Here is a 21221-nt window from a genome sequence, read left to right on the forward strand (position 1 = left end):
CTGATTAAAGTCTAATTCCAGCTCTCGAAGTCTGTCTCCCACCACCCATGACTAAAACCATTAGGACCCCCAGGCTAAAATGGAGCTTTGCTGTTTGCTAGTGTGCACGCAGAAATAAGAAGACAGCAAAGTGTGTGCTGCAAAGTGATTTGTCACACTTGCAGCACGCTTGGCTGAACAAAGGAGTCCCCTCTGCAACATCACAAAGCCCGGCTGTCGCGACACGGCGATTGGTGGAAAACAGTCCGTCTGTCATGTGATTGGCGCATAGCCCTGAGGCGGGGTGGGGGCTCAGTTATCATGAGTCAGCCCCTTTTTCTGCATGAGCTGAAGGAGGAAGGAGGGGGTGAAAGAGAGGCTCAGACAGAGAGAAATGTCTCCCAACATCGGCTTTGCAGCAGGTCTTAAAAATGCGAACAGAGGACTTTATTAAAAAGTTTGCAGTCTCACATGTTACACAAAAGATACAGAGCAAATGCTAACAATATTTTTTTAATTTTCCGCTTTTATTACTCAAAAATATCTGTATAAACGGGAAAGAAATTGCCTCAAGATTCTCAACTGTCCGTGAACATTTTAACGAAAACAAAAAAAAGGTGGAAAAGAGTAACAAGAGGATCTCACCATTATTGAAGCCCAAAATCAACACGAGAAGGCAAAAGTATCTGAAAGTGTGTTTGTGATTCTCTAAAAACGCACTTTCAGTGTGTTTTTCTTTATTTGAATTGATAAGGAGAGGCTAGCTCGCAGAGCTATCAAAACGGATGAAAACACTAGAATGAAAAACAATAATGCACAATAAAAGGAACGGAAAATAATAATCAGACGGGGGAAAACTTTACTGAAATACTGTAGTGAGGGTACATGAGTGTGTGTGCAGGGGCACACCGGGTCAAAGCAGGATTCACGCCATCGCGTTAGAAGCGTCTGTAGTAGCGGTGCGGTGGCCCGTAGTGCATCGGCATGTCCATCACATCCATGTTGTGCTGATGAAGGTTGAAGGGACCGGGGTTGTGGTGGTGATGGTGGTGGTTGTTGTTGTTGTTATTGTTCAAGGGTGGGAGGTGCTGCAGCGGGGGCACGTAGGGCGCCGGGCGAAGCCGCGGCATGATCACCTGGGGGTAGTGCGGCGGTGGCGCCGGTGGGTAGCGGGGACGCGGAGGGACGAAAAGGGGAGCTTGCACTGCCTGGGGCAGAGGAGCGGGCGGGGGGTTGGGTATGGGTGGGTTTTCTGCAGGTGGACCGACACGGGGCCGCTTGGTGTCTGCGACGGGCTCCGGTGGTGGGCCGACTCTCTTCCCTGAATTATCTGAGAGGAGAATGAAAATAAATAAAAGGATCGGTGAGGTGCACAGCAGGATCAAATGTTTCCCTCACGCCTATCCTTCACATAAACCACACACAGGAAACACTCATGCAACTGCTGCCAGCACGCCTGAATAAATAATAGTCAAAGGGATGAAGAGGAAACACCGGAGAGGAACAGTGTTGTCGTGGCAGTGCCACAGTTTCCTGCCAAAGAACATAATTCACTGCAAACTGAGCGATTAATAGCAGTTTGATGAGTGCCAACATTATTTAATATGTTATTATTATTAGGGGCTTTTTGCTGTTATTATATAGTGCAGTGAAGAAAAAAGTGGGGCGGAGAGACACAGCAAAACCGCTGCACTCAGCCTGACGGCGTATGAGTTAAAGCTCATCGTTTTCAGAGCATGTTTTTGTTACTGACCTGTGCACTTCTTATTCAGCTCCGCCTCCCCTTCCTTCTGGATCTCCTGAATGATTCGCTCGTCATCTTGCTGTAAAAACACAACACACAGAGAAGTTGACACATTTCCAAAAACGCTGTTGCCATTATTACTTGACCTTAAACGACTGAGCTGGTTCGTGTGTTAAACGGTCGTTAACCTGCAGGTCTGCATTATGTAGTTCCCTAAACCAAACTATTTCTAGTAGCTAGAGTTCGCTTTACTTCCTGCTCTGTGCTACAAGTGACCGAGGACATCAGAGGATGAGCTGGAGCTTCTCCAGCTCATTAACTGACTGGAAACTAAAGGCTGCCTGTTGGTTGCCAGTGATTCTGTAGCCAGGCCGCTGTGGGCAGCCACGGCCTCAGATGGTCAAGGTCAAAGTGCAGCGGGAAACACAACAAGAATCAAGATCTGTGATTGTGAGAGTTTTGAGTTTTGAGCGCACCGTGGGGTCGGTCCAGAGGGAGCACTTGCGGCAGTGGCGGCAGGGAGCGCCGGGAGACCGGGCGTGCTGGCAGAAGTGGTTATAGCCGGTGATGGGCTCTCGGCAGAGGTAGCACATGAAGCTGCCGCAGCGGCACGACATCCGGTTGCAGCCCTCCGATTTGACCAGGCCCGTCCCACACTTGACGCACTTCCTCACCCGAGCTGCCGTCATGCGCTCCTCGCTGCAGCACAGAGAAAGTTTAGGAAAATGTGACGAAAGAGGATCGGTTTTGGGATTTTCATTGAGAGACACACACACACACACACACACACACACACACACACACACACACACACACACACACACACACACACACACACACACACACTATAACAGAGACACTTTCTGTGAATGATCAGATCCTCTGGATGCAGCAGAACAAACTCCTGCTACTATGTTTCCCTTTTAGTTTTGTCCTGTTAGAATCATCAGACCTCGATCCTCTGATCTGTCTACCAGGCCGCTTCCCGTCTCCTTCAGCGCCTGGAAGTAAGACGATCTGCGACCGGCTCAAAACAGGAAGCACTGCAGGAAGCAGCCGGCCTCTCAGTTTCCTCAAATGTTGTCCGGGAAACTGAAGTGTTTACCCAGCATCCTCTCTGGTAGATTTTAAATCTAGCTCTCCTCACATGTTAAATCTGAGCACCCTGTACATTACTGATGAAGGATTCCTGTGACCCACTTACAAGCGCACCCTCATGCGGATCTCGTCTCTCTCCAGGACCTCATCGCAGGTCTTCCCAACATGCTGCTTCCACTGGACGTGGCACTTTCGACAGCTCTCCTAAACAGAAGAAGAAGAAAAAAAAAGACAGGAAGGGGATGTTGAGAAAGAGGGTGCTGCTTCTGTGCTTTTCTCATCAAAAGTCAGGAGATGCATCCACCCATAGTTTTCCCATTAATGCTGAGCAGGCGGTGTAAGTGGGTATTACACTGCAGTCAGAGTGTCTCCCACACACACATACACACACACCGCTGCCTCTGCTCAGCATGCTGCTGGTGCTGCCACTGCAGGGGCTCGGGGCTTGCACGGTTAGGTGTGGCTCTCTCTCTGCATGACTGCAGCGAGAGCGCTCGCCGCTGACTGCTCGGTTGCCTAGAAACAACGACTCCAGGCTCCAACCTTTCTCCGTCTCCTCAGCCAAAAGCGCTAGGTTAAAGGGATGTTGGGGAGTGGCGGGGTGCAGGCGGCTCAAGACTCCCACTCTTCCTAACCCTTAGCTAAGTGGTGTCACCATAAATATTTGAGCCCCTCATCTAATATTAAACAGTGTGACAGCTGATGCAGCAAAGCATGATCCACATCTCCACCGCTGCTGCACCTTCCCTCTGTGTCCTGTGACCTCCTCACACATCCTCCTTTCACTGGGGGATTTTTTTTGTTATCATGCATGTAAGTCAGAGCTGATTTCACAATATTCAGTGGGACAGCTCTGCATGAGTAAGGTCAGCCAGAGGGTGGTGGGGGAGAATCTATGGTTTTGGTTGGTGCTTGAGTGATGAGCGCTCCCTAAAAAAAGGCACAAGATCTGGATCTAGTTTAGTTGTTTCTTCAAAAAGAGAAAAAAAACATTCTGAATAAAACTGATATAGAGATGAAAAGCACGGATTCAAACCATATGGAGGTTTGGGGTTCATTATGTCAATTATTATAAAGACCCAGTGACCTAATGGATAAGGCAACAGCGTGCGGGGCTCAGGATTGTGGATTCAAATCCCATCTGGACTACATTTTGTCAATTTCCCAACTGTGGAACTAATAAAAGTGATATTAACTTATCTAACTGAGGAGTAAAGACATTAGAAACACTGTGTGACACTGATCTTGTAACTTGTGTTCTGCTAATAAGCTAATAAGTTGCCAATAAGTCTCCCCGACAGCAGTGGTCTCCCAAGAAGATAACTGCAAAACTGGAACATCTCCGGGACCCCGAGAAAGTGTTTAAGATGCTGACTCAACCTGACACAACCAAGTCAAGAAAAGCCCAATCATCCACACACACAAAATATGATGTCTCAGCCGTCACAAAAACATGTTAATCTGCAGGCCGGCTGATGTAATCATGCAGACGAGTGAAAGCTAAAGAGGAAAATACCCCTATAGTCTGTAGTTAGAGAATAACTGTTAGAGATTACAGAAGCGGAATAAACAGGAAAAGCTCAGGTGGAAGAAATATTCTGCTTAAACCTCAAAAGAAAAGAGCCAGAGTGAGCATTCCTGGACTCAAGTGTCACAAAACCCCCCAAATCAAAACAAGAAAACGCCAGCTCACACAAAGCCAGACCAGGGCGAGAACGACAGAACGATGAGAGATCGCCCCCTAGTGGTGACATCGAGGCCAAGGAACGAGGAGAGCAGAGCGAGCGCGCCTGTCCGAGACCTGTTTGACAAGACACTGAAAACCAGGAACACACCTGAGTTCTTATAGTGCAGCTAAAAATACAGCTGCTGATGTCACAGCCAAACCTCGAAGGGGGTGTGTCGTCCACGCCTTCACTTACACACACACACACAGGAAAGAAAAAGAAACGAAAAAAAAATTGAAGCAGGCTGAAATGTGACAGAGGTCACAGAGATAAACACACAGCAGCAGCACCACAAGTTTGTCTTTTTCACCCTCTCTGCATTCATTAATTCACACTCACTGCTCCTGCTATTTTTTCCCCAGCATGTTCCAGCTCGCCTTACTCCTTCATTCACTGCTCTCCTTTTCTGCATGCCACTCCCTAACAGCACCTCCTTCCTACTTTCATTCATATTTTGCGTCTCCTCTAAATCTTTTTCTTCTTCTCTTGCGGTGGACGCTACAGCAGCCCTTATAAGGATGTGCACAGCTTCTGATGGGCTTGTAAGGGGATGTGTGTGTCTGTCAGTGTGTGGCTTTTGCTGCAATCAAACTCGAGTGGCATTTCGAATGGCAGGAAGGAAGAGGTTAAACCTGACATGACAAGCCATAAGCTTGTTGCTTGCAAGCCCGTCACAGGACTTGCTCCTTTGAGAAAATTCATCTGATCTACAGGAACAGCAACACCAAGACTGCAGTGTACAGATTTGCACAGTGCTTCCACTTCCAGTGTCTCACATATCACATTCCTCAACAAGTAATCATGCACAGGCCGGGGACAAACCTGTGCAAATGTCCTCACAACCACATGTGGAATATGTTTGTGTAGGTCAGACAGAGCCAGGACAGATTGGGAGAAAGAAAAAAAAACTGAAGGAGAGGACAGAATCTGGGTCAAATTTGATGAGAACCACATTTGAAATGGACGAGGAAGTGTGACCGACCAGTCAGAAACCAGTATGAGGGGAGTGGACAGTGTGGCTAGCCAATGAGACGGCGGTGTGGAAGAAGGCGGGTGGGCTTACGGAAGTGTGTCAGTTACATAATGAGGCCCCGCCCTGCTTGAGCGGGCTGTGGGGTAGACTGTACAGTGTGTGTGTATGGGAATAAAAAACACACACACGTGAAAACAAGAGAGGAATTAACACCTCAATATCACCCGTCTCTTATTAAACACTGGTGATAGTACCAGCGTGTGTGATGGGGGTTTCCAGGTAACAACACACATCCCAATTCTAAGTGGAAGTGGAAGCAGCTTTTTGCGGCATACATAAGCAAACATAACAGAGCTTAAACGTGCTGGCTTTAAAAGCTGACTGAATTTGCACTGCAGACGAATCACTGAGCAAGGATCAGACCCAGAGTTATCTGGAGCATGTCTAACTTTTACATCTCTGGGTGTGTGTGTGAGCTTGTAATGAGGTGCAGCTGTGCAGTGATGCTGCAAGGCCAGCAACTGTAAGCCTATGGCTCCACCTACAGGCTGCTGGCAGGAATTGCATTGGATTTCTATTCTTCACTGCCTGAGGCGAAAATCTGCAACAAATGCAAGCATAATGCCGAGCCAAAAGGAGGCATCTGAGAGCCACGTGCTAATAGAGAAGCTATGGTAAAGACAAAACGCTACTGTGGAGCCACAAGTAAGAAGAACTAGTCCAGCTTGGGCCAAGTCAGCAGATGTAGGATTACAGAAGAGGTTTGCTATGGAGGAAAAACCCTGCTGGCACATGGAAAAGCTCAGGTGTAATTAAGAATCTGGTTAAAACCTCAGTTTTAGTTTCCTCCAAAGTTCCTATAAAATCTTTTAAAAAGGCCTCTGGGAAAGTTGATGCTGGAAACACCCTAAAATACCAAGGCAGCAGAAATGCTGAGGAGGATAACTCACATGACTCATTTCTTACTGTTTCAATGTGGTGTCTGCACTGCTTTGAGAGCCGTTTAAAGGGCAAACAAGTCTTACACTGATGTCTCACAGCCCTCTGAAACTAAAACAGGGTTTGCTCAAACACAAAGACAAAGTGCTGCTCTTGTATGAAAACAAATTAAAAAGTTAAGTATATCCCATTTTCAAAACAGAAAATGACAAAAAGGAAAAATATTTTACACTTTGGAAGAGACTTTTTAAATATGTGCTTACACCACAGGGACATGCTACACCATGAAACCAATTCACAACAACCTGTTTCACAAGCCTGAATATGAGAGCTACTGGCAGCTTCGGGCATTTAATAAAATATTTTTTCTCTTGACTTGTCTGAGTCCAGGTTCTGTGGGCAGCACTCTCTGCAGAGACACCCAGAGCACCCTCCTCTCCCAGCTCATCTAGGAGAGATTCAGTCTGTCCACTGTCCCTACTTCAGGGACTCCGCTCTTTAGGAGGTACCCAGAACACTTCACCTGTGAGGGGGTCCGGCATCCTAGTCAGATTTCCAAACAACCTCAACCTGCTACCTTTGCTGTGAATGACAGCTCTACCCAAACGCCTGCACTGCTCCCACTGTCCCTGATGACGAGCTCAGACTGCCTTCAGACGAAGCTAATTCCTGCTGCTTGTATTTGCGATCTCATTCGTTCATTCATTTGGTCATCCACTGTCACCAGAGCTTGTGACCACAGATCTGCTCAGTCACACAACAGTGCCTGTACAGATTGCGAGCTTTACAGTTTTACTAATGTTTATGTGCAATGCCGCCATCTTGGATTGTTAAATTGGGGCTGGTGGGGTTGCTTCAACTGGGAAGTCTGACTTGAAGGGCTGTTCAAGTCGAAAATTTCAATTGGGAACTTGGAAATTCTGACTTCAAACAGAACACACCAGAAGAACCATGTCCTCAGTCTTGGAGGTGCTAATTCGCCCCTCTCCACTTCACACTTGGCTGCAAACTGCCCCAGCACAAGCTGGAGGGGCTCGCCCGATGGAGCCAGAGAAACAACATGATCTGCAAAAAGCAGAGAGGTGATCCTGAGACCACCGAACTCGATACCATCGGCTGCACCTAGAAATGAAAACTTGTCTTTTCTTCAGAATCAGAATCAGAATCAGAATACTTTATTGATCCCTGGGGGAAATTATTTTTTGTTACAGTGTTCTTGACCGTGTTTCTACAAGTCTCACAGACCTGATCTGTGCGGGCAAGATCCTGCAGTTTGCCTGCACTGTACAGACTGGCCTTCTGCCATGAAACTGGTTGAGCTCACCAGCTTTATAACCATGTTCTCCGTCCATTGGCTACCAATTGGTTTGAAAGCGATTGCACTACTCCTGCTTCTCTTTCTTCTGCTTGGTCTTTTAGCCTTTTTCTGTCAACTACTTTGTTAGCTTGCAGGTTTGATCTGTGTTTTTCATCATGTACATGTGCGATGTTTTGTTGGCCAGATTAAAATCTTCAAACGGCCCAAATCTGGCCCACGGGCCTTCAGTTTGACATGAAAATTGGAAGAATGCGAGCTCATCGGTTAATGAAGGGTTTGACCTTATACCACTGTGCGAGGAGTCACACATTTTTCTTGTATGACTACTGACATAACCCCCTCCCAACTTCTCTCCTACCTTTGAGGGAATGCAAAGATAGCAGAGGTGTGTGTGTGTTTGCTTCTCTTTACAGTTGTGAGCAGGAGTGAGTGCGAGACGTTTACAGAAGCAGAGCTCACAGAAAAACAGAGGAAAACGGGAGGGTTGTATTTATGTGGGGAAAGGAGCGTGAATGAGCCTGTGTGTGTTTCTGCCAAATAATGAAGGTTTTTTTTTTGGCCTGGAATTTGTGCGACAACTCCGGCAGACAAAGAGCATCGCCTCCCCCTGCATTCCTCAGACAGAGGGAGGAGGCCCCGAGATAAACAGAGAGGGAGCCAGAGGTGGCGACCTCGCCACATGGAACGGTTCATCATTTCCAAAAGCTGCTCATCAATCTCTCCTCTGCCTCTCTCTCTTATGCATGTCGGGCTTCGTGTCCAGGCTGCACGGAGATGATTTATAGGTAGACACCATTTTGCTGTCACGACGCTCTGAATTATTCACGATTCAGTCGTCCACTCTTGGTTTGAAAATTTAGATTAGATCTTCTGTGCTGTAAGTACTCTTACCCAGGGTCACATCAGAAGATGTGCAGATGAGTGTCGACCTACTTTGGTGTACACTTCTTTGCGAGAGTGTTGAATTTACTTTATAAACAGAGAGAGAGCAGAAGAGCAGAACTCACCTTGCGGCACCGAGGGTTGGGACAGCTAAACAGAGACATGTCTTTGTCCAGCAACGCTGGGAAGTTGCAAAACGGACACCTGGAAGAGATCAGAGAGGAAAAATGAGCTAGACAAAGCAGCCAGATCTTCAACATCCCACATTAGGAGAGACAAAGTGCTAATCATAAATAGGTTAGGCTGCAGCTAGCTATTATCAATCTGCGGACCATTTTCTCACGGCAATTTCTCTAAGCCCCCCTTCCTTTCGTTCTGTAAAAGTGAAGATGAACCATACTGAACATGAATCTCAGCTGACTGGCTTTTGCATTACAGCTGAAATATTTTCTACCGTTTCTGTTTGCATCACCTGATTTGAATTTCCACCCACCCATGTTGTCGTGTAGACTTTGAATCTACTCCTGATGCTTTGTGTTTGCTTTGAACACATGATTAGCCCATGAGCCCAAGTTCTAGCCAATATTTTAAAAGTTTGATTTTTTAAATGAAAATTTTACATTTTCAATAAAGGCTGGAGGCCACTTCTGCAAAATGACAGGGGGCTCAGCAGCCAGTTATTAAAAAAATAACTGATTATCATTTATCATGATTGAATTTCATTCAGTTATATTTTCATAGCACTGAATCACAACAGTTGCCTCGAGGCGCTTGGTAAGACCCTGCAATAGGACAGAGAAAACCCCAACGAAACAAATCAAACGACCCCCTCAAAGCAAGCACTTGGCGACAGTGAGAAGGAAAAACTCCCTTTTAACAGGAAGAAACCTCCGGCAGGACGGGTGGCCGTCTGCCAGTTGGGGCAAGGAGAAGGAGACAGGACAAAAGACAGACAGAGAGCCAGAGATTAGTAATAACTGATGACTGCATGCAGAGGTGTGTATAAACAGAGTGAGTGTGAAAAAAGGTGAGTGAAGAACACACACTTGCAGTGCATCATGGGAAGCAGCCTAGGCTTATTGCAGCATGGTCACCAGGGTCACCTGAAGCCCTAACTACAAGCTTTATCTAAAAGGAAAGTCTTAAGCCTAATCTTAAAAGTAGAGAGGTTGAATCCAAACTGGGAGCTGGTTTCACAGAAGAGGGGCCTGAAAGTTGAAGGCTCTGCCTCCCATTTTATTTTCAAATATCCTAGAAACCACAAGTAAACCAGCGGTCTGAGAGCGCTCTGTTGAGGTGGAATGGTACTGTGACGTCTTTAAGATAAGACAGGGTCTAATTATTCAAGGCCATAATTCTATCCATCTGTAAACATTGCTGGAATCTCTTTATTCAATTTTATTAAGTCAATTAAAAATCTGTTTGTGGACAAACTGGCACCTCGAGTTATCAGTTACTTTATTATACCTATAAATCTGGGAGCAAAGAAAAGCAGAATCCAGCTACAGAGCTACCCCCACACACACTTACCTCACTAACTCATCTGCACAGGTGGCAGCAACCGCCTCCTCCGCCTGCCTCTCGTAATATTTACACAGTATATTCTCTGGTAGGACCTTCTCCAGCTCACACACAGGGTAGGAGCACGGGCAGCCCCCCTCCATGCAGCTCAGGTCCGACTACAAGAAGAGGACGGAGCGCGACTTCATTACAGAGCAGAGACGCTGCACGTTCACAGCCACCTCCAGTTTAACTGACCATTATTATGACACATTATTAGGTACAACAGTGCGCTCAGATGAGGCGGATGAAAAACACGACAACCTTTTATGCAATACAGGATACACCAGTACCAGCAACAAGGCACCTAATAAATGGGAAAGTCTTTATTTTCACAATAATACATGGACAACAAACATTGATGATATGCGAAATCTGTGCCCCAGCTCATATTCAATCTTGACATTTATTTGACAGCTCATCACTCAAAGAGGTGTGTATTATTATGGGATTAGTCAATTATAGTTGCCAAGCAACATTACCAGTTAAGTCGTATTGAAAACAGAAAATGTCTGCGTGTACCTTCCCAGAGCCGAACACCGCCTCCTGAGCGTATTTGACCAGGCACTCTTTACAGAACAGGTGACCGTCCGAACACTGCGTCATCTTCTCAAAAGCAAACTCCCCAAAACAGCAGCCACACTCTATCAGCTGACCATCCTGGAAAAACAATCGGAACACATCATAAGTCAAAAACCTCACATTATGCAGAAAATCCTGACAATATCTAAAATGAACCTCGAATGAAACCAGCACATTCTGCAAGCTAACAAGTTTTATACTGGATTTATTATGATTATTTCTGAAATAGAGAATATGAGGCAAAAACAGACATCGTAGAATTCTAAAAAGCTTAAATTTCAGTATTTTGTACCACAAAAGACCACATTTATTCTTCAACACAATCTGAGCTCTCTTAGGCAGCTTTCTTGTCATTTCTTTAAGTCATCTTCAGGAATAGTTCTCCAGGTTTCTTTAAGGACATTCAAAGCTCTTCTTTGGATGCTGACTGCCTTTTGTTTCAATCCATGACTGATACTTTCCATTGTGTGGTTTTATATCTAGGTTTATTTAACTGCATTGCTGGTGTGTTTGGGATCACTGTCATGCTGAAAGGTTAACTGTTTCAGGTTAGATACTGAGTAAGATCCTCAATAGTTTCTCAACAGCCACCCTTCCACAAAGACCATTTCTGATGATCCTTCAGTGGATTAGTTGGATCTCTCAGGTCCTGTGTCAGATCCTTGCTTATGTCTTCAGGACACGACTTTCAGACACTGAAATCTGCTGTAGATACTTCTTTAGACCTACCACTTCTTCTTTCATCCTCCACTTCTCCAGTTTCCGCACTGCTGACCAAGCCAAGCTAGACAAGCTTTCAGGTAATACTTTGGGAATCATGTTATATTCAATTTTATGCCTGTCAAACTGTGTTGTAGGTATTTAGCATTTTTAGCAGATTCAGCGAAAGAAATGGGAACAAATAAGTTTTTTGTGACAGGCTGCTGGTAAAAAATTGGCTAAAGATACAATATAAAACTGGTTCTAAGCAAAGTTATCTGTTATGTGTAGGCACAGCACTGGTGTCACAGAAGCTGCCTTATTATCATTATCATTATTATTAATACTATTATTATTGTTGTTTAAAAGCTTGATTGAAATGAGTGAAAAGGCAGCCAAATATCCAAAGAAAAAATGTAAGAGCTTTTTAAAGCCGCAAAACCACGTTAATTAAAAAAAACAAAAACAAACGTCTGGCTCCTTGGCAACACTATAAAAAGAAATGAGGGGTGTCTCAAGACTTATTCACAGCACAGTGTTATCTGGAAACATCACTGAAAAGCCACTTTAGACTGAATCAACAGATAGAGTCCTATAGATGAATCCTACCTTTTTATACTCATCTTCATTGACCTGAAGAGCAAGGAGGAAGTCCTCATGCTGGGGGGGGGGGGGGGGGGAGAGAGAGAGAGAGAGAGAGAGAGAGCGAGCGGGGCAGTCGGTTAATTGGTGAAGATCGGGCGCACGAGGTAAGCTGTAAGTCAACATTGCAGAGAGTGACCTGAAAACAGAGAGTCCCTGGGACTGAACCGGCTCCGCTGCTGGGTGTATGATGCCATGGGTGTATGCTAATTTAGCTACTGACTGTGCCTAAGTTTGACTAACATATTCACCCTACTAAGTGCTTGAAATCTAAATGACTGAACATTAGCCTCAGAAACCTCTGTGTTCCATGTTATGCAGCACATCACAAGGTTATCAACAGTTGCGAAGCAGCTCTATGCAACATATCCAATCATTATAATTGTTCTATTCGCTGAAGCAACGCGCCTTTAATATACTGAGCAGCACCACATTATTCCCTGGTCTTCGAACAAATGCAGCTTCTAACAGTGGAGTTGTCCAATTAGTAACTTAAATCTTCAAGCGGCAGATAAATACAACCGCCTGTGCAAGGCAAGAAATTATCATCATGAAGCTGACTGCACAATATGAAGCTCCAGACTAGTTCCTATATGCTTCAGTTTCACTATGCAGTTCTATCACCTGCTAAATGGTTAATGGCACAAACAAAATAGGGAGAGGATAGCTACTGGTGGCAACCACAGACAGGGGAAATAGCAGACAGTGGAAACTCTACTCAGCAAAAATAAATAAATAAATAAATAAAAGGCCTGGTAAACAGAAGCAAAGAAGGTGAAAGAGACCTAATAAAAACAAGAAGGAGCTTTGGATACTGGATGGAGAGACCTCCAGGACATGAGAGGGATTTAAAGCAACATAATTAGCCCCATATACCCGACTGCTTTAAAAGCCAAAGCTATCCAGTCTTTGAGACAATGGTGCAGGGTGGGGAAGGGTACAGTGGGAAAAGCTAGAAAGAGTGCTTGCTATACAAATGAGTTACTGCATTAGAAAGCTACTGTTTAGATAAGTGAAGTATATCATTATCTGTTAAAAAATGAAGGCTTATAGAGTTCAGGGTTTTCTTGCACAGAGGAATTCTTGGTGCAGAAAACAAAGAGGTTTTTACACAGCCATAAACACCCCCGTAAGGAATGTAAGGTAACACAGACTTGCTGCCTTTATACTCCATGAACCAATTATGGTTGTTGTGCTCAGTTCACTCCGCCACCCCCCACATAGGGCCATTCTGGGCTATAAAAATCGTGATAAATGCAACACTGAAGGAAAACAGAGTGCCCGAGTGAGTGTATTTGTGTGTGTACCTCTGCCCATTCCTTTGCCTTCTGCTGATAGAACGAAAGCTCCTTCTGCACAGATGCCTCCAGACTGCTGTATGTCCTACAGTACCGACGGTCATTCTCCAAGAAGTACATCCTCTTGTCAAACTTAACCGAACCTGGCGGACAAGGAAGAAACCAGTTACTGAGAGTTTCCAGTGGCTTGTGAAAGCAATTTCTGAATGTGCAAAAGAGCAATAAGTAAAAGATGCAAAAACAGGTGCATGCTAAAAGTTTTCTCACCGTACTCAAAGTGGAAATCGACGTAGCAGCGTTCCGAGGTCCTGCTCCGTCGTTTCTTTCCCGACGGGTCCCCTGACTCTTGCCACTTCTTCAGAGCTTCACATAAGGCCTGGGAGGAAGAGCGAGGGAGAGTTGAAAGGTACGACAGCAAAGAAGACAGAGGAGGCATGGTGTGCTCTCAGATGGGACTTTAGGTACCTTGCGTGTGATTGCATAGTGTCCCTTCAGGGCGTTGAGAGCCCATTTAATGTCCTGACAGCTGAGCATCCTGAAATCTGCCATGAGCAAGTCAGCGGCCTGCATCACAACTTCAGGTCCCACTGCGCCCAGCTTGCCATAATCAAACAAGTCCTCGGTCACCTGAAAGACCGCAAACATGAAAACAGAAACACACATTAATATACGATTCACAGATTATATGAAGCTGTAGTCAGTGATCGGCTTGAGTGGAAAGGTAAAATAAATAAATATCGGTAAACCTCCAGCACTTAAAAGTCAATTCAACAATGAAAAATTGCAGTGTTTACTTGAACTAACAGCTACACCCTGACACAGGCAGTCATAGCTAATAGCTGTCTGCTAGGCCTCACCTCCACCTATTTGTATCACTGATGTGAACCTATTCCCTACATTTACATCGGAGGAGACGTCTGGGACATTTTTATTATAATAATCTCAAAAATAAAAAGGCCTACTCTGAGATACATCCATAAGGATAGTCCCTCAGTTTTGCTTCTATTACTTCTGAAGTCCACGAATTGGTAGATATTAGGGTCTGATTGTTGCAGTTAGCTAATAACTTAGCACTCAACCCTTTGGTCTTAATATAATCACTTCTGACATCAAAATACCCCCAAAGAACATAGACAGTCTATATTTACATACAGCATGATTTATTTCTTTTAATTTAGTTACTAGACGGAGCCTCAGCACATCCATTCCATCATTCTACATCAACACTCTTTAACCACATTATAGACATAATCTGATACCAGAAATAGTTCCATTAGAAACTATAATGGTCTGCTCAGCTTGAATTCATGTAACGAGGAACCACGTCTCCGTTATTAATTTGTATCTACACTTTACATAACTGTCCTAAAAGGGCTTTTAAACCCTGACCCACACTGCGAGATCCTAGCTTACGTTGCACTTTTTACTGATTGAAATTCTACTGTTTGCACATTAACACCATTTACACACATTTTCTGTGCATCTAACACGCACACACAAAGACACCTGCCTCATTTTGGGTGCCACCAGACTCTAGTAGGATGCTGGTGGGAGCTGATGTGGCCGCTGCCGTGTCTTTCCTCGGATAATCTTGAGTCTCCAACAGCAGGTTACAGATACTGGGAACAGAGCAGAGGGAAGGGGGGCTGCATGTGTACAAGCTCTCACAAACATTCACACAGTTACAACTGCGCACAGTTGGCAATCATTTCATATGTGACCACCTACACCTGTCTTTATGACGCTGTGTAACATACAAGCTAAAACAGAATGCAATAATTTGCAAATCCTTTCAAAGGATAAAGGTACTACCAGAGAGTTAGAGACTGTATTGCTGACAAATATCAAGAAAACTGAGAAAAATTGTTATACTATCAGTCCAGAGGCCAAAAACTCTTGACCCCGGGCTCTTTGAAGACAGACTGAGGAAAAGGGGAAAATTGCCCTGTGATCAGACCAATCAGTAACTATCTTTACCGTGTACTCTGCACTAAAGCAAAGAGTTTAAATCAGCTTTTTTAAATCAGTGTACAGATCAAGACCCAAGAGCCGTGACGATACAGACGTACATATATGAAGGCATCACTAATACTGGAGAAGGTTCTGCTTATTTTAGCTAGATAATGGGAAACCACATGTTGCACAAAAATGATATATTATACATGTAACCACTTGAAATTGCAGCTTAGTATCCAAAAACTTGCAAATTGCTGATAAAAGAAGAAATGACACAAAAGAGAGGCAGATTTGACCTTGTCCCATCTTTTTCTGAATGTGTTCTTGGCATAAATTCCAAATAAACTTGTGTATTTAAAGGAAATACAATTTCTCAGTTTCATCATTTCTTTTTTCATTTGAACTATTTTGAATTAATCACAGACTTTATATGACTTGCAAATCACTGCATTCTGTTTTAAAATTCACATGTGGCACATTGCTTCGAACATGGTTACCCAACAAGATATAGGTATCTATTTTAAAGCTCTACGTTAAGGTTAAATTAGATAAGATGATTCTTACACATTCAAGTCTTTCACATTATTCTTTTGGATCAGTTCTGCTACATAGGTTTCTTGGACGTCGGGGAGTAGATCCAACTGTAGAGGATATTCAAAAAGTTGAGGAGAGCATGGCCGGAAAGAAGAATGGGGTTGGAACGGATGAAATGCGAGACAACACAGCACAATTACACTCATTTAACTTTATAACAGATAAAAGAGATGCAAACAATTTTCGTAATGAGATACTCACAACACCATTGATAAGGGCTCTAACGTGAGGCTGGTGCTCTGGTCTCTCCTGTTGTGCGGAGGGTCCAGGCCTTGCATCCTCTATCTGGGGAATGTCCTCTGGTGCTGGAGGCACTGCGACCAGATTAAGTCTTTCGGGGTTCTGACCCAGAATAAGTCGTGCTTCTTCTCTGTTGTGTGGGACTGAAGCTGCGGGAGCGGGAGGAGCTGGAGGAGCAGGAGGAGGGTTAGAGTTCCCACCAGGTACCCTAATGTTAAGTCTGTTGGCTGGCTGAAGCAGACCCGAGGGACCAGCCTGAGCTGGAGGGTTTGGAAGGGCATTTTTGGGTGCCTGGCTCCCCAGGATGATCCGGTGACCTGCTTCTGGAGGACCAAGTCTCTCTGGGGCTGCAGCTATTAGAACTGCAGGGGGCATCCCTGGTATAACCTGAGGGGGTTGAGGAGGCTGGGCCGCAGCCTGGGCAGGGGCCTGAGCCAAGGGCTGCGGCTCAATCTGAATGAGATTGCCCCGCATTCGAGTGACTGGCACAGGCTGCAGCAGACCCTGGGGCTGGGTTATTAGAGCCGAAGCTTGATTTGGCTGTGGGGGAAGAACAACTAGCTTCACCTCCTTCAACTGGATGAGGTGGGGCTGCACTGGCACTGTTCCACCAGACTGGAACAGTGAAGTACTAGGCTGAGGGTGCGTCCGTATACGAGATGGAGGATGTGCAGACGAAGTACTGGCCTGAGGATTGTCTTGCGTAAGGCTACTCGTGCTAGCCTTTACTTGAGTCTTTGTAGAAGAACTTGAAGCAGTCACTGCAGCAGCACTAATATAGTGTGTGGCACTGGCAGAGGAGTTCGCGTGATGCTCCAACCGTAACTGTGCTGAGGAGCCAGGTTGTGGATGCGCGAGTCCAGATGTGCTAGGCTGAGGCTGGACAAGCATTTGTTCAGGTACTTGTGCAGGTATTCTGGATGAGATGGTGTTGGCCTTGGCATTTGTGGAGGTAGATGGGGTGTGGACAGAAGAAATTGCATGGAGCTCCCCACTTGTGTCTGCTGATGTACCGTTGTGCTGCTGTGAGTTTATGGTCGGTTTTGGCTGGGAGAGTGATGAAGGGCCGAGATCCAGCAGTGTGTTTCCAGATGTGCTCGAGTGCGCCGGAAACTGTACTTTAATGGCTGCTTGTGGAGACGTGGTTCCCTTGGCATCTCTGGAGGTAGAGGGGGCACAGGCAGGGACTGGGTCCAGTGTGGAAACCCCAGAAGATGCGCTACTTTGACTTACAACTTTAATTGGGTTGTGCGAGGCCCCGCTCCATTTCGCCGCTGGGCGGATCACGTGTCTGCGCGCAGGCATTAGCGGCTGAAGAGAGCAGAAAGAATCCCAGAAAAATGTATTCAAACATATATAAATAAGTCTCAAGTGACATACACGAAGAAAGGTTCAAGAATAATCTGCATCAGTTACCTCCAGTATGCTGACATCGTCGTCATCTGCATCGTCCGGGACCAAAACGGGACTGCTCGGTACAAGAGTCACAGGCTCTTCATCCGAGTCATCAGAAATAGTGATGAGCTCTCTCAAATGAGAGCGCGAGCCTGCACAGACACACGCACAGTGGAGTTATTAAACGATGCATTTACAGGGGATGTAAAAAGGGACATTCACTGCATCGTGTAGAAATTTAAGACAAAGGAGATGAGCGATTGCAACATGAGCCAATGCTGAATTTCTTTGCAGAAACCGTTAGTTCATCAGACAACTAGCTGAGGTGCTGAAAATAATCTGCACTTTTGCACTTCCTCCTAAAAAGTACAAAACACGAGGTTTATATGCGTGTGTGCAACAGGTCAAATACACGAAAGTGGCTGGACCTCTCAGAGCATAAGCAGAACATTTACATCTTAAAACGTGAAGCTCTGCAAGGCAAGATATTCGAGCACATTTTGATAATTGTTTTTAGGTTTTTATTAACATACTGTTACTAACCTGAAGTTTATAAAGGTGCTGACGGGTTTATTAGACCAGCAAATTATTTTTTTATGTAGTTATGGAGCATCTGTTGCACTTTTTACACTGTTACAACAAATGCATGTACTATGCATGTCTGTGACTTCTCTCTGTGTACTCCAGCTTCCTCCCACAGAGCAAAACATGCTTGGTGTAGCAAGGCTGACTTACAATTCTAAATTGACCATAAAGCTTGATTTAGACTTCTGGTTGAGATTTATGGAAGGAGTTGAATTGGAGTGTTAGTGTGAATGGTTGTCTGCCTCTATGTGTTAGCTCTGCAACAGACTGGTGACCATTCCAGGGTCTACCTTGCCACAGATGCGAAAGGCTCTAGCCCTTTCCTTGGCCCTAACTTGGACAAGTGGAAGCAAGCAAATGGATAGATGCATAAAAACAATAATCATATATCCTGGAGACAGACAATTGTGTCTACATGCATGCCGGTGCGGATGTGAAGTCTCACCTTGGCTGCGGTGAACGTTGAAGCTTGCCAGGTGAATGACCTCATCATCGCTGCCTCCATCTGCCATTGTGAAACTACACTTAGCAGCTCCCTGAATCAGCCCACATACACAATCACTGCTCAATCAGTAACATCTACACCCACACACACAGACACACACATACAGAGAGTTATGTTTCCATCAGAGGACATTACATACACACGCATTACTTTCCTGGAGATTTACCATAACCATAATCACTGCCTTTTAAACCCTTACCACAAACAAACTCTTGAAACGAAAATAGATTCGTGTTATGGGAACTTGTTTTATTTTATTTTTCTCGTAAAAAGGAGGCAAGTCCCTTCAATGTGACTTTTTATAACCATTAATTTCTATCGTTAGAATGTCTATGTATGACACGCGCACAACAACACTATCACCCTGCTGGTATTCCCCTGGAATCCAGCAAATGGTTTCAGTTTAACATCTGTCACATTTACAGAAAACGAGGAGAGCTGGACTCCACCCTGAGAACACAACTAATCTAATCGCACAGACTACTAAAGACTCAGGAGCACGTTAGTGACTCCCCCAAACACGTTACTAGAGAGAACTCAACAAAGACGGAAGCTCCACGGGGAAACAGAATGCGGAGTTGGGCTCATTTAAATCACCACCGACGAATAACATTAGCGCTACCACTGATGTGTTCGCCGGCACAGTCGTGTAAACAAATATGTGCTAACGACCTGTATCGGCTTTACTTGCGGGCGCAGCTCTGATCGTCCTCGATCTGATCAAAGGTGGCACAAATCTTGTGTTGTTAAAACAGGACACGCTAACCCAGCGAGAAGCTGCCTGTACACGTCCCCCGCACTTGCACCGCTTTCCCCGCCGTGACATTAGGTTTAACATGGCCCTTTTAGCATCAAGTTTAAGGCGGTGTTTGAAAACAAGCATCCCATCATGGCTATCGATCATTTCCGCTGACACAAACAGAACAAACTGCTCTTAGCCAAGCTAGCATTCGTTAGCTTGGCTGGCTAGCTAGCCAGACTAGTTAGCTGACTTGTGCGAGGCTTCCTGTCCACAGAACCGCTTCAAACAGTCCCCACACGGCTCGAAGTCACAACACGAGAATATCTATGTAGAAAAGTACTATACCGCAGCTCCGTCTTGGTTCATGAGTACAATACGTCTTCTTGGTCAAGTGACAAACCGTGAATAACGAAACAAACTGCCAAAACAAGAAGAGCAGAGACGTCACGACGTTAAAAACACCCAGTCACCACGTTCAGAAGGCCCGTGGGAAATGTAGTCCCACCCACACTTGCCTGATTCTTCACCAAGCGTTAAGTCCAAGATACAAACGTACCCATTCTGTCGCGAAATACAGGTTATCTACTGCGTGAGGTATTGTATTTATATGTAGGGCTCCTTAAACAAGAAGCAGAAAAACTTTGAACTATTAGCTCTCTCTCCCTTTTAGTTAGGATTAAAGAAAACCATACTCAAACAACAGATCAAAATAATATACTTAAAATGACTTTGAATATGAAAATCATATGTAACTATCAAATCTGTATTTTTAAATGCTCTGTAACGCTATAACCTATTTACAGGAAACCAGCTATGCTTTTCACGTTTTCCTAACATTTATAGGATTCTATTGCAATGATGAATTAAATAATCATAAATAAACAGTTCAGTGTCTGTCCAAGTTATCCCACAGACTGCACTAAATACTCTGTTTCAGATGACTGACTCAGCCACTGAAGAATCTCCAATTTCTTTGCCTCTTGGGTTATTTTTTACAGTTTGCTTTGGGTCATTATCCATTTGCAACGTGAAGCTCTGTCTTGCAGGATTTAGCTGAATCTGAGCAGACAGTACAGCCCTATACACTTCACAATTCATCCTGCTGCTTCTATCAGCAGTCACATCATCAATAAACACTGTATGGCAGCCATACCTCCACCATGTTTGACAGATGATGTGGTATGTTTCAGATCATGAGCCGTTTCTTTTCATCTCCAGACTTTTCTCATCATTCTGGTAAAAGTTCATCTGAGTTTCATCTGTCCATAGAACTTATTTTGTTATTTTACAGAGATGCAAAGGCTCTTTTAGATGTTTTCTTGCAAAGTCTAATCTGGCCTTATTCATGAATAACAGTTTGCACCTTGTTTTGAAATTTCATTCATGAAGGTGTTTCTTGATTGTAGACTTTGATAATGATATGCCTACCTCTTCCAGGGTGTCTCAGGTTTGTTACATGTCGAGAGCACCCTGGAAGAGGTAATCTGCTTTTCTTAACCTTGGGAGTTACCTACTGAGTTGTTGAGCAGGTCAGGACATTCTGTCTTTTACAAATGAACCAGATTGTTGATTTGCGCTCTCTCTCTGCGGTTTTATTTTTGCAGTCTAATGAAGGTCTCCTTAATTTGCATCAACATTTGTTTGGCTCTCATTTTGAAAAATCCAGTAAACAGCTACAAAATCCAACACTTGGAATCAACTCCTGATACTTTCTGTGCTTCGGCTGTTATGGAATACCATGGGAACAGGCCTCACCAGACTGT

General features: G+C 44.7%; 1 protein-coding gene across 1 annotated transcript; it reads right to left on the reverse strand.

Moving 5' to 3' along the window:
• Nucleotides 1–404: 404 nt before the first annotated feature.
• Nucleotides 405–19956, reverse strand: rnf216 (ring finger protein 216). Its single transcript, XM_082529737.1, has 17 exons — nucleotides 19804–19956; nucleotides 18657–18790; nucleotides 17648–17778; nucleotides 16193–17542; nucleotides 15962–16038; nucleotides 14952–15060; nucleotides 13907–14068; nucleotides 13709–13817; nucleotides 13451–13584; nucleotides 12111–12161; nucleotides 10743–10880; nucleotides 10191–10339; nucleotides 8786–8864; nucleotides 2928–3025; nucleotides 2200–2422; nucleotides 1733–1802; nucleotides 405–1309 (listed from the first exon to the last, which is right to left on the reverse strand). The coding sequence occupies exons 2-17, from the start codon at nucleotides 18721–18723 to the stop codon at nucleotides 918–920; spliced, it is 3339 nt and encodes a 1112-aa protein (XP_082385863.1). The 5' UTR covers nucleotides 18724–18790; nucleotides 19804–19956; the 3' UTR covers nucleotides 405–917.
• Nucleotides 19957–21221: the final 1265 nt, after the last annotated feature.

This window comes from Aulonocara stuartgranti, assembly GCF_965226115.1.
Source record: "Aulonocara stuartgranti genome assembly, chromosome: 4".
NCBI classification, from domain to species: Eukaryota; Metazoa; Chordata; class Actinopteri; order Cichliformes; family Cichlidae; genus Aulonocara; species Aulonocara stuartgranti.

Coding starts and splice junctions, on each gene's coding strand:
- rnf216 (XM_082529737.1), bottom strand. CDS start 18,723: ATGGCAGATGGAGGCAGCGATGATGAGGTCATTCACCTGGCAAGCTTC. Junction 13,585..13,708: donor CGATTTCCACTTTGAGTACG/GTGAGAAAACTT, acceptor CTTGTCCGCCAG/GTTCGGTTAAGTTTGACAAG. Junction 1,803..2,199: donor CCCTCTGGACCGACCCCACG/GTGCGCTCAAAA, acceptor GTGTTTTTACAG/CAAGATGACGAGCGAATCAT.